At 34.5% G+C, this 14575-nt stretch overlaps 1 protein-coding gene across 3 annotated transcripts in view; it reads left to right on the top strand.

Moving 5' to 3' along the window:
* The window catches only part of LOC144975104 (ectopic P granules protein 5 homolog), a 57728-nt gene extending 47324 nt beyond the window's left edge, over positions 1-10404 (top strand). For all 3 annotated transcript variants that reach the window (XM_078918831.1, XM_078918833.1, XM_078918832.1), the window contains 7 exons: positions 1362-1519; positions 1827-2020; positions 2514-2658; positions 5070-5173; positions 6857-7091; positions 8132-8341; positions 8882-10404. In XM_078918831.1, coding sequence (XP_078774957.1) covers positions 1362-1519; positions 1827-2020; positions 2514-2658; positions 5070-5173; positions 6857-7091; positions 8132-8341; positions 8882-9170 — 1335 coding nt within the window. In that variant the 3' untranslated portion in view covers positions 9171-10404. The remainder of the gene's footprint in view (positions 1-1361; positions 1520-1826; positions 2021-2513; positions 2659-5069; positions 5174-6856; positions 7092-8131; positions 8342-8881) is intronic.
* Positions 10405-14575: the final 4171 nt, after the last annotated feature.

The following is a 14575-nucleotide window of genomic DNA, read 5'->3' as shown; positions in this document are numbered from 1 at the left end:
TTTTCCCAAAAAAAATTTGGTTAGGAAGTTTGGACTTGTATCAGTGACAAATGAAGTGAGTAGGAAAGTGCCAGAAGACAATAGAGAATAAAAATTTCGCGGCGGCGATGGTGGCTCAAACCCGCAACTCCAGTGGTGGATAGCTCAGACAGTAGAGCCACGCTCTCCCCAGCCAGACGGAGTTGTCGTACCAGTAAGGTCGCGGAAATCAAGTCCCCATTGCCACTGCAAAATTTTTATTCTCTATTGTCTTCTGGCACTTTCCTACTCACTTCATTTTTTGTTATTATGACATCCACTCACTTTTCTGACTTGTACCAGTGTGTTGTTTAAAAATTTGAAATATATTACTGTTTATAAAAAACTCAGCTATGATTATATTTTTCGAACTGAAGCATGGTATATATAGATATATTCTATGTCTATTTAAAACTTAATTTAGCAAAAACATAGAAATGTTTCATCTTTATATGATTTAGATATATATATATATATATATATATATATATGTTTTAATTGATTGCTCTGCATTCCATTTTAAAGATATAAAAAATTGAGCTTTTATATAGCGCAATATAAACGTGGTTTACAAGGGGTCCCTGGCCAACAGCAACATTTTCCATGTAGGTCAGGACATGATGCCTGTTAAGCAATATTACAATTTTTCCGGACAGAGACAATGCTGTTAAAGGCCAGGTACTCATTTTACACCTGAGTACGGTGAGAGAATGTGAGTAGACAGCCTTTTCCAAGGAAAGGACTCAACTATGTGTGGAGCAAGGCTCGAACCCAGGACCTAGTGATCCGAAAGTGAGTGTCATACCACAAGCTCACATAACCTCACAAAAAAGATTAACTAGGTTAATAGGTAACAATGACATTGTATTGTATGCTGAGTGAAATTTGGCTTGGACATTAATTTTTAAAAAGACAGATGAAGTGAACATAAATGAGTTTTGAAGAATTATTGGATATTCCACATATCCTTAACCTATTAATTGGTAGATCCTGCTTATGTTTTCTCTATTAATTTTTTAAAGCCATTAGACCTATGGCGCAGGAGTTTCTTTTGAGTGAAATGGACAATAGCAATTGCTTGCTACCCTTCGTATAGGATGCTAGTTTATTGCAAAGTACTTTCCACTAGATTTAACAGACCCAGCTACCCAAACAGAACACTGCTGGGCAGTTAGAGGGGATCAGAGACGAAGATCGAGTTGTTCACCTGGGGTCGATCTCCATCCCTTTGCATGTGAAGCAAGTGCTCCACCAACGGAGCTATCTGGACCCCTCCCCCCCTATTGATATCATCAGTGAATAAATAATATTGTGTCTTTCATTTTTACTGACTCGTACTACAGAGGGATGGAATTTACCGACTCCTGGTGGAAGCAGAGACATTTGATTGGTCAGCCATGAACATTGACGGCATCACCTGCGTCACCAGCTGGTTCTTACAATTGGGTGACCCGGCTTGCGTCCTGGCAGAAAGGTCTTCTCGGCTAGCCATTGGCTTAAGGTTTGTCTACACGAACATCACAGATAATTATTAGAATTTCATGAAATTTTTTTTTTTTATATATATTTATTTATTTATTGTTTATTTAGTTAATGTGTTTATTATATATATATATATTATTGTATATATATATATATATATATATTATATATATATATATATATATATATAATTTATTCAAAGATTCCTTCATTTATATATTTATTCACATTAATTATTTACTCTATTGAGTGTCAGTAATACGGAATAAATATTTTAAAAGCTTTTTCGAAGTTAACAATTTTAAAATTTATTTTTTAAAATTCAGAGTCCTGAAGCAGATTTGTGGTTTCACCACGTACGTGCAATGGCACAGTCAGATGGTTGCCAAACGTCATACATATGTGCACGTCATGACTCAGCAGTTTTGTCAGTTGACGTACATAGAAGGTACGAGTCGTGAATCGGTGAACACAGCTCTGGTCAACCTTTTGTCTGAGATAGAGGCCGTCGAGTCTTCCGGTAAGTTGAAAAGGAAAATTTCTGTATTTGGATTATGATTGTAGTTTAAGTTGTCATATTTATTATCATCATCACCATCATCGTTGTCAACAATGTTATTATTATCATCATCATCATCATCACCTTCATCATCAATATCAACATCATCATCATTATGACCATTGTCATCGTCATCATCATCATCATCATCATCCTCATCAACATCGACATCATCATTATGATCAATGTCATCATCATTATCATCATTATCAGCATCTTCGTCATCATCATCATCATCATCATCATCATCCATCATCATCATCATCATCATCATCATCATCATCGACATCATCATTATGATCAATGTCATCATCATTATCAGCATCTTCATCATCATCGTAATCATCCATCATCATCATCATCATCATCATCATCATCATCATCATTATCATCATCAATAAACAAAATCCTTTACACTATAAATTTACCCATGATACACTTTCTCTCCTCAAAGTTCCAACGGTTGAAGGCCAAAACGAGGAATCTTTCGGTTTGCTCAAGAGTGTGTGTGGTCTTCTCAACAACAGCAACCCAGATGGGGCGTGGCTGGATGCCATTCTGGCAACACTTACCGGATGGCTCAAGTCTTCACCGCAAAGGTACGGAATGCGAACTGTGAGAAACTTAAGTTAAACCTGCCTAGTTCCAAGTTTCAAAAGGAGAAACCAAAAGTAGAAAAATATGTTATTTGAGACAAAAATGTGTTCTATAATTTGACGAGTACATCTTAAAGAATACTACTTAAATATAGTCTACAATCCAATATATTATACTTCAGGGATGTCAAATATCCTGTTTTTCCAACTTTTTCCGGGGGTTTGTTCACACCTCCACAGCTTTTTTTAGTCTCCAAGAAGAAGGCCACTAAAGGTCCTTCTCCTAAATACAGAAATGATATTATTGGAATTGATACAACAAATGCCCCAAACATTTGCAAAGGAAAATGGGAGAGTGAAGAAAGATGTTTTTGTTTGTTCATTTAGAAGGTTTTTGTTTGTTCATTTAGAAGGTTTTTGTTTGTTCATTTAGAAGGTTTTTGTTTGTTCATTTAGAAGGTTTTTGTTTGTTCATTTAGAAGGTTTTTGTTTGTTCATTTAGAAGGTTTTTGTTTGTTCATTTAGAAGGTTTTTGTTTGTTCATTTAGAAGGTTTTTGTTTGTTCATTTAGAAGGTTTTTGTTTGTTCATTTAGAAGGTTTTTGTTTGTTCATTTAGAAAGTTTTTTTTCTTCTCATTTACAAGGTTTGTTTTTGGTGAGATGTGATGCTTCCACTCATTTTCAGGTTGTTTTTTTTTTTTTTTTCAAAAACCATTTGGCACCCCTGACACTCACACAATCTTCTTAGTAGTAATGAAATATATCTTTTTGTCAGATAACAATGCAGTGTAAGCACTCTTGAGTTATGTTTTTCTGGGTATTTACTCTCTATAATTTATAAAGAAAAAAGCACTAATCATGAACATGCTTAATGAGTTTAGTCAAATGTGTAATCTCATAATTTAGACCCAAAATGCGTAATTTCGTGCAAGATGTGTAATACTTGACAGGTCTACATTAAATGATAACTACACACACGAGATTCATATCTATTTGGAGCTTGTTTCTGGTCACCAAATTTTTTCAACCAATTTTTCGATGATTAAAAACAAAAAAAAACAATCATGAACACACTTAATGAGTTTAGTCAAATGTGTAAACGTGTAATTTAGACTCAAAATGCATGATTTTATGCAAGATGTGTAATAATTGGCAGGTCTGCATTAAAGGATAACTACACATGGGATTCAAATCCTTGTGTCTGGTTAACAAATTTTTTTCAACTAATTTTTACGTCAGATTATTTCGTTTATTGATTTTGATCAAGAAGTTGTCTTTTTTTCATATCATTTAACCTTTACCAGTTTATAAAGTATCTCCATAATCATTTGATTATTGACTTATATTGAAAAAGAATTCTATTATAAATATAATCGACACATAGTGACCATAATATATCCTCTTGTTGTTCCACGGTACTTTTTAAGACTTTTAATATTCTTTGCCAGTTTTTATTTTGGTTTATTTACATTTGATATTTCTTTTATATATTACCGAATTGTGTTGTGATACAGAATTATAATTTCCATACAAGGATCAATAAAGTATATCTTATCTTATCTTATCATTTTAACTCTCTCGAGTTCATATGCATGAAAAATCGAACAAATTTGTTCAATTTTCAATGAGGGGGAACACGAGAGAGTTAAGTCGTTTCTAATGAAAGAAGTCTTGTAAATTTAAACTTACAGGGAGATTTGACTCATTTTTAATCGTTTAATTGTTTTCTAAAGACTATGCGTCTCCAGTCCTTTCAAGCTTCAGAACCTATGGACTCAAAATATGTCTTGGTTTCTGTAACATAAAGACAGCAACAATTTTTTTATTATCATTTAGATGAGAACCCTGCGACTTTGTGTCAGTTTAAAATCATACCCAGCTACCCTTTTAAGAGATTAAACAACAGGACTTTATCAGAGGACAAGATGTCTATTTGTTTATGGGTCATGACAATTGTTATCTTTATCCTTATTTTTTATTATGTCATCTTCATGTTGTTGATAATGACTTTCAGTACATTTTGTTATGGTTCATCGTAATACTATTTTCCTCATTCTCTTTGTCTTCTACTTTTTCTGTCATGTATCTCATCATCATCATCATCATCATCATCATCATCATCATCATCATCATCATCATCATCATCATCATCACCATCATCATCATCATCTTCATCATCATCTTCATCATCATCTTCATCATCATTATCATCATCATCATCATCATCATCGTCATCATCATCATCATCACCATCATCATCTTCATCATCATCATCATCATCATCATCATCATCATCATCCCTATACACCCAATACACCCAATTACCCCTCATTTTTGAAATGATAATCATTACATCCAACCTCTCACGCCTATTGTCATTTTATTGTTTTCACTTAACTCCCTTTGCTCAACAGCATTCTTCTAGCGCCGTGCATGAAGGCAGCATCTAGCAGTCTGGCATCTCTAAAACACATGGTGGTTGTGATGGAAGCTTGTGTCACATCTTATTTTACTGGCTGTAAGTAATGACAATATTTTCACAAATTTTTCACTATTCTCAAGAAAATCTATCCTTCAGAGCCTGAAGGCCCATGCAGCCTGAGTCTACCCTAGTTCCTGCAATAATTGTTTGCTGCCCTTTGGACAGGATGCTAGTCTATAGCAGAATGCTTTTCACCAGTCCTAATAACCTCAACTACCCAAACACTGCTGGGTGAATAGAGGTATCATTAAAAACCTTGACGGTAACTGTTGCAAAATTTTGAGCTTTTTATATAGCGCAATATTCACTTAAAAGTGCTCAAAGTGCTTTACAAAGGGTCTGTGACTAACAGCAACATTTAACATGTGGGATGTGACATGATGCCAGTTAGGGGATATTACAATTTTTCGGACAATGCTGTTAATGGCCAGGTACTCATTTTACACCTGAGTGCGGTGAGAGAATGTGAATAAAGAGCCTTTTCCAAGGACTCAATTATGCAGAGAGTGAGGCTCGAACCTAGGACCTTCCGATCTGAAACTTAGTGTCATACCATAAGTGCACATAGTCGCACATTGTTAGTAGTAGTAGTAGTAGTTGTTGTAGTATTAGAACAACATATACGGATCTCTTTGCTTTTGAGGAGAATGCTCTACCAACTGAGCAATCAGGACCCAATTAATTTAAGTTAAGTTTTAACCCATAGAGGCCCGCTTCCCCTGGAGTCGCCCGCGACTGTTGAGGCCCGCATCGCCCGTCATCGCCCGCGGCCCCCGAGAAAAAATGGATCATGTTTACTTTGTTATTGCAACGAATCACTTCGTTTTATTCTAAACCGGAAACATTGTAAACGTAATGCGATCGTTCTATTTCCGTTTCCTTTATACCGCACGTTTATATAGTTGATAGCAAGTGAGTAATCGAATTCAGAAAAATGGCATTCCCGTACCTCACTAGTTTGTTGCGTGGCGCTAGAAATGATGTTTTGGAGAGTGGTGTAGACGATGAAGAGGATTTTGGAAATGAAAGCAATATCGAACTAGAAAAAGAAGATGTAAACGATGGTGGGGATGGACAAGACGAGGCGTTAGCACCCGATCAAGGTGATTCGAACACTGAATCGGAGTCCGAGATTGACGAAAATGACGGGAATGGGGGTGCGGGGAACGAGTTTTTTTTTTTAATATTTTTTTTTCCCAATTTATTGAAATCAAAACATGTCATGTTATATATCATTCGAAAGCAAATTTATCTGGCTATAAAAAGGAATTAAAATTATAATTTTATGTCATTTGGTTCTCGTTTAATAATTTTTTAACTTTGTGTTGGTATTTTTTTGTTAAGAGTTATGCCCCTTACACTGGGCCTCAGCGGAATTTTTTTTAGTAAACACCGGGCCTCTATGGGTTAAGCTTTACTTATAAAAGTAGACTAAAAAATAAATTTCTCCACATTGAAGAGTGTGAGTTTTATTTCTTAAACTTAAAAAAAAAATAAGATCGCATTATAGTCCTTCAGAGCCATTAGGTCCATGGAACCGGAGTTTGAATCCCAGTTAGATCTGGTGGAAAGTACTAAGGTCCTATCCAAAGGGTAGTAAAGAATTGCTATCATCTGTTTCACCATAGAAACAAGGATAAACGCTGGCTCCATGGGCCAAATGGCTGGACAGATCTACATTTTAAAAATTTCATGTTTGACCATTTCTTATGATTCCAGTGGCTGGTCCATCTTCCTCCTCCTCATCTACATCCAATGGATGGGATTTCATTCTTTCCATCTTCAACTTTCCTGAGTTGAATCCAGCTGGATTTGTCCAAGAAGCTTTGGCAGAGAATGCATTCCTTGTCCTGTACGCTTATTTCCGCTACAAGGTGCCGTTTTGTCAGACACCCGACCAAAGATTTGTTCTTATAGAAGAGATACTAACCTGTGCTCAGAAGTCAGGGCCAAAGTGAGTGGAATCAAAGTAAAATTAAAAAATAATAATAATAATTTTAAAAATTGAGCTTTTTTATATAGCGCAATATCCACTAAACATGCTCAAGGCGCTTTACAAAGGGTCCCTGGCCAACAGCAACATTTAACATTTAGGACGAGACATGACGCCTTTTAGGCGATATTACAAATTTTTTTTTCAGACAGAGACAACACTGTTAACGGCCAGGTAATTATTTTACACCCGAGTACGGTGAGAGAATGTGAGGTAAAGAGCCTTCTCCGAGGAATCAACTATGGGTCGAGCGAGGCTCGAACCCAGGACCTTCTGATCCAAAAGAGAGTGTCATACCACTAGACCACATAGTGGCACTATTAACAAATTTACAAGGCTGCCAATTTTCCGTATATTTACAGAATTTTATGTTTTTATTACAGGAAATTTGAAAGATACTATATTCTCTATGAAATCTATTTATTTATTAAGTTGACATGGTGCTATATTTACATTATTTATTTATACATTCAAATGCCATGCTCTACTTTTACTTTTTATCAACCTGTGTATGGCTGCTGTATGCAATCCTTTCCCAATCTATTTTCAAAATTCTATTTACATTACAAATCCATTTTTACAAATTTATTCTACTTTCATGTCCGATTTTTATAGCTTTGCTTGTACTTGCTGTATATTTTATTATATTTTTATGTTTATTTTGTTTTAAATTAGCTTCGTATTTTCATCAATTAGTTTGAGGTCGACTGATTTTTTGGGATGGGTTTTTTTCTTGTATTTATCTTTCTTGCTTTGTCTGGCACCTTTCATACATACTTGTTCAGATCAATTAGTTCATGACAGTGTATAAATCTGTGCTAATATAACAAAGAATGATGTGTCATGATAATTTCCAGTAAGGATCAATAAAGTATAACTTATCTTATCTTATTAACATAAGAAGGACTTTTTATTTAAAATTCCACACTTCTTGAAACATGAACAAACTTATTATCGTTATTTATTTTTGAAAAAAATTTTTTTACAATCTGTTAATCCAGTACTGATGATGAAATGAAGATATTACTGTGGTGGCACCTTCTACTAGACATGCTGGCTCAACATCTCAAGCAAAATCCGTCACCGACCCCCGTGACTGTCAACATTGTCAATCGCTTCATCCCTTATCTCAATGCTATGGGCCAAGACAGGAACAACAAAGGCCTGCTGGGAGCCATCGGTTTTGGTCAAAAGTCATCCCTTTCCAAGAGGTCAGTTTAAAAATATATGTTTTATGGATAACAGACTGCCCTTACTCTCTCTTTTTCTCTCCCTCTCTCTCTCTCTCTCTCTCTCTCTCTCTCTCTCTCTCTCTCTCCCCCTCTCTGTCTTTTGTAATTATCATCATCATCATCATCATCATCATTATTATTATTATTATTATTATTATATATTATTATTATTATTATTATTATTATTATTATTATTATTATTATTATTTTTATGATTATTATCACAATTATTATTAGTAGTAGTAGTAGTACTATTATTTATTAATAACGAATTGATGATAATTCGACACTGGTTAAGTTTATTTTTAAACTATTCATTTTTTTTTTTGTCTGACCATTTTGTTATTTGTCAATTAAATTCATGTTTTTCTTTCTAAAGTATGAATGGAATTAAAGTCTAATATATAAAAATCTGGTAAAGAAACCAAACAAAATCTTAAAATATCACATCATTTATATTTCAATCCAAACCATCTTATTTTTTTTCTCTCCACTTCTTCTCCTTCCAACTCAATTTAGAATGCGCCTAATGTCCATAGTGCTGTCATCCTACCTGCAATCCCAGCTCATCAATTCAAATCACCTTCGAATAGATTCTAGGACTCCGCTCCCCATGTCATCGGTACCAAAGGAACTGAGAACCATCCGGGCGTCCAAGAGTTACGCTGAATTATCTGCCCAGTGCGACAAGGCCATCGTATTCATGCGAGATCCCTCTCGTTCGTTTTTAGAATCTGCAGCATTCGTGGCTGTGATTGGTCAGGAGATGTTTCCTGACTTTGCATTCTTACAACATGCATTCATTTAAACCAATCAGTAAGCTCAGATGTGAAGATTAATCCTAATACATCAGTAGGATGTTTCCTGATTTTGCATTCTTACAACGTGCATTTATATAAACTAATCATTGAGATCAGATGTGGAGATAAATCCTAACTCATCAATAGGATGTTTCCTGATTTTGCATTCTTACAACGTCATTCACATAAACTAATCATTAAGATCAGATGTGGAGATAAATCCTATCTTATTAACAGCCTACTGAAAGTAACTTTGCATTCTTACAACATGCGTTCATAGAAACATGAACAGCCTATTGAAAGTGTGTGATACTTTCAATAATGTTTTCATAGCTTTGAACAGAGAAACTGGTAATACGGGAAATTTAAGATTGAAAATTTAAAAAAAAAAATCAAACCGAGATCAGTATGAGTTAAAGATCTTTTGTTTATGTGTGTGTGTCTTTGATTCTTTTTTTATTTTTCTGTTTTATTTATTTATGAATTTAACGTTGCCTCTTAAATATTGATATTTGATGTTTATTGACTGTGGATGGTTTAGTTAAATTTATGATAGGTTATTCACAATAGCTAATTTGGAACAGCATTGGACTAAGCAATTGAACTGGGTTCGAATCTCTGAAAGGTCAGATTTTTTTTTTCAGACTCTCCCAGTCACCTTTTGTTGTATGTGTAGCTGGCAGATACTAATGTGTGAAAGGCCAGCATTTTATTTAAAAGTAGCAAGCGAGGTGCACCAAATAGCAGGTCTGATAACCGAGTGCAATTATGGGCCTGATTTAACAATGTTTTTTAATGGACGATATTTTTCATCGGTATGAGAATATTTCCATTACAATAATGAGACCATAACAATTTGGATTATCAGATCTGTAAATAAGTACAGGTATAGCTAAGCAAGCAATTGACCCATTTACGATGAGAGATTACTACACATTGTTCAAGAATACCGTTCTTGCTTAGTTAACCTAGATTGTTTTAACCATTTATATCATATAAGGTTGCCAATTTTCCATATATTTACGGAATTTAGTATGTTATAAACCCTCAGTATATTTTCCAATCACCTGCTAAGCAGAAAAAAGTAAGTACAAAAGTCTTTTTACTAGAGATCAGCACTCAAAATGGGTCACTCAGTGTGTTTGTGTAAAAGTTCAGTAAATTTTTGTCTCCTGAATTGGTAACTCTGATCATACCTTCATACTTTAAATAAATTTGCCTGACCAGACCATAGTAAAATTATCAATCATGTTGTCTCACATCTCTCATTACTACAAGTTTCATGTCTTAACTTATTTGTTAACTCTAAAGATCTCAGGTTATGATACAAAGATTTAAATTGTGTGTTATCTACTTGTGACTACCGGTTTATTGTTATTTTAATGGGACCATCAAATGTAGTTTTTAATGTTGCAATGAACCAGTCCATGTCATCTACTTATCCAAGGAGGCAATGGGATACTCCATAGCCATCAGTGATAACAGTGGCAACATATGGGTATAAAAACCATGAAATTAGAGGAGATAATAATAATAGTAGTAGGAGTAAAAATGATAATAATACCACCACTAATAAGACCAACCACTAGCTTTCATTTTTCTTTCGATGCTCCTCCAGAGAATAATAATAATAAGTATCAGTTCAACAATCTGACATCTCTCAACTCTTACCTCAGTAAAAAAAAAAAAATTTAATGAAGTGACTGGTGATACCCATTGCTCTGTAATTATTATCAACGTGACAATATCATTGTCACCATCCCATTGGCGAATATAATCACTGCTATATATAATCATCTGGGTGGGGTTCCTGGCCTCCCATAGTGGGCAGGGAGGCACTTACTGTGTCTGCTATCCCCCTATATATCTCTTCCAACTCACTCTCTGTCTTTGTCTTGGAATGAGATTACTTGGTTTTGTCCTGGCCCTGGCCGGATACTCTAGCTGAGAGGGAAACAGTCAAATGTATAGTTAGTTTTGGGAGATGATATTTTTTCCCTTGTAAATCATCTTTCTGTTATGCACTGTATTGTGTTTTCTTTATATTATATACGATTTGTAAAACATTTAAGTGTATTCCTCTTAGTGGAGACCTGTGCTTGTGTCTGGATGAGCCTTTTAGGTGATCTCAAACTAAGTACTTTGATACTGTGCTCTTGGAATCTACACCTGTTTCTTATTTGCACCAATTCCCCTTTGTCTTACCTTTTCTTGGGTGCTTTAATTGTAATTCTAAAACTTTTTACTAACCCATTTTCTTCCTTTTTACTGGTGCTGATATGACCTTAATGTGTTGCAAGCACCGTAAAACCCTTAAAACCAAACCAAAACCAATATATATTCAAGATTAGCCCATTACAATCAATATCATCATCATCATCATCATCATCATCATCATCATAGATGCCTTATTTGTTGACTCACACACTGCCTACCATATTTTCAATGCCATAATTAACATAACATTGTATGTGATTTTTAAAAAAAAAACCAAATCATAGTGATAAGGCCTCTATATACTACAACGTCTCACAATTCCAACAATTGCTGTACATTAAATGAAGCTGTTACTTTGTCTTGTGGTTTCAATCATGTTGAAAACTAAAATAATAAAATTCGACATAAATTGAACTTTATTTTTCAGCACCTAGAGACAAAGCTTTAACAAATGAGGTGAAAATAAAGACAAGTTTTAAGTTATTAGACGAAATATCAGATTCTGTGGATGTTTCGGGTTTCCCCTTTTTTAACAAAACATGATGAATGACACACTAAGGATGAATGAGATATGTGTGAATTGCATATTTAAGGTGAACATTGTTTTTTTGTTTATTCACCTTAACTGTGCCATTCACACATCATATCTCATTCTGTCTTTGTCTAATAAATTGAAGCTTACAATTCAATACGTATCTTTATTTTTTCCTTCGAGCTTCAAGCAGCAACATTTTCAACAATTGAGATGGGGAAAAAAGAACTGAAGAGGGTTCATGACCAATGGTCATGAAGATAGACATGATTACATTCTGGCAATTTTTGTAGAACTATGACATTCTATTGGGGCTGCTGACCTCCGTTAGCTTCATAGATTGAATAAAACGTTTAAAGATATTAAAGGGTTACTAAAAATCTGATGAGAGTAACGTAATTATTTACATGTCTGGTAAACCACTGTGATGGAAATACTATCAAATTAATGCAAAATATTCTCCATTACCACAATGCTAAAACAAGCCCATGATTGCGTTCAGTTGTCAGACCTGCAAATATGTAGGTGTAGGCCAAAGGCAATGTGGTATTTTTAAAGTGAGATAAAGCAATGCATATGTATCTTTAAAATTTAAAGATGGCAGGTTCGAGAATACATCCAGTTTCTTCTTATGATTTATCAGCAAAATGGAAATAGAGAACCGAGATATGGACTAAAAACATAACCATATTTTTTCTTTATTAATTCATTGTTCATTCATTCCATGTTCCATTCACCTTTTGAAATTACCATTTACCTTCATCGTTATTCACAGTGCAAGGGTTATGTTAAAAACGATCTTCTCAACTCATTTGAGTTAAAGCTTTTTATATTTTTTTATATAGCGCAATATCCACTAAACATGCTCAAAACACTTTGCAAAGAGTCCCTGACAAAAGGCAACTCGTAAAATGTAGAACGAGTCATGACGCCTGTTAGGTGATTTAACATTTTTTTTCCGACAGAGACAACGCTATTAACAGCGAGATACTCATTTTAAGCTTGAGTATGGTGAGAGAATGTGATTTCTTTCCATGCGGCAAGTGAGGCTGAAACCCAGGAATTTCCGATCCGAAAGCGAGTGTCATACCGCTAGACCACATAGCTGTACATCAATTTATTTTTTAAATATTCAGATAAAGCAATGGCTTACACATGGCTGGTGTGTTTAAATCAGATTCAAGATGTTTTTCAAGTGAAAAATTAGGGAACAGGCACTGGTGGAAGATAAAAATGTGAAAAGGTGTGATAATTTGAAAATAGAAATGGAGCTAAGTCCTACGTCTTCGTCCCCATCTTTTATTGTTCAACGTTTGTTTGTCAGGACACAGCACATGTTTTACAGCAGAAACACGTACTCTTGTGAAGAACATTAAGAGCATTATCTATAAATCACCCTAAATATCAGATATTCTCTGTGGTGTAATGGTAGCATATCTCACTGGTAATCAGGAGGTCGGAGATTCGATCCTCAGTCGAGTCGAGTTGGTGTTTTTTTGTGGTGATTTTTTCTTGTATTTTTATTTGTGCTTTGTCTGGCACTGTTTCATTCACACCTTTTTTAGATTTTTATCTTTCACTTTATTGGACGCTTTGTCATTTTTAATTGTTTATTAGACAATAACTTTTATTTTCTCCTAAATATGTTGTGCAGCTATGTGGTCTTGTGTGGTATGACACTCGCCTTTGGATTGGAAGGTCTTGGGTTTGAATCCTGCTCTGAGCGATGCATAGTTGAGTCCTTGGAAAAGATTTTTTACTCAGATTCTCTCACCATACACTAGCATAATACTACAATGAATAGCTGGCCGTTAACAACATTGTGTCCGTTGGAAAAAATCACTTGTAATAGTGTCCATGTCTCATCTAACATGTTAAGTATTGTTGTTGGCAAGGGACTCCTCGTAAAGCACTTTGAGCACACTTAGTTGGTATTGCCCTATATAAAAGCTCAAGTTTGTTTTGTTTTGTTTTTATTTGTTTGTTTTTTGTTGGTTTTTTTTTGGGGGGGGGGGGGGGTGTGTTCTTATTCATGTCATGGTTTATAATCAGACAGAAGATAAATCTTTCTTTACAATGAATTGAATATGCAAAAAGTGTTTTAATTAAGAATTATTGATATTTCACGCAAATACAAGTCTGCAAAATATATTGAAACATAATACTCAATAAATAAATACTGGGTAGTAAAAGTTTTTTGTGAAGAGTTCACATGTAGAAGGTGCATGAGAATGCTATATATATACGTCTTTATATTTGTCTTTGTGTGGTATTGACTGTCTTTCATATTTCCAAGAGAAAATATCCAATCAAAATAAAGTACTTCAACATTTTTACCAGTCTTCATTTTGACAGATTTTGGCAGGGTGTTACTTTTTTATTTTATTTTGGAAAGGGCGGGGGGGGGGGGGGGGGGGGGGGGTGAGGATGAGGGGGTATTTTTTCTTTTCTTTTTTTTTTTTTTGATTATGTCTGGTTACATTTTCTGTTTTTGGTGGAGTATTTTTGATTGTTTTTGTTTGTTTGTTTTTTGGTGGGGTTTTTTGGTGTTTATTGGGTTTTTATTTGGTTTTTAAAACTGTATTTTATTTTTTTTACTTATGTATGCAAATGTATTATGCTACGTAAGAATATTACTATCGATTCATGGATAATATGCAGTGT

Source organism: Berghia stephanieae, chromosome 6 (genome assembly GCF_034508935.2).
Source record: "Berghia stephanieae isolate SIO BIC M18660-M18661 chromosome 6, UCSD_Bste_1.3, whole genome shotgun sequence".
Classification (NCBI taxonomy): domain Eukaryota; kingdom Metazoa; phylum Mollusca; class Gastropoda; order Nudibranchia; family Aeolidiidae; genus Berghia; species Berghia stephanieae.
This window is presented reverse-complemented; position numbering and strand designations above follow the sequence as displayed.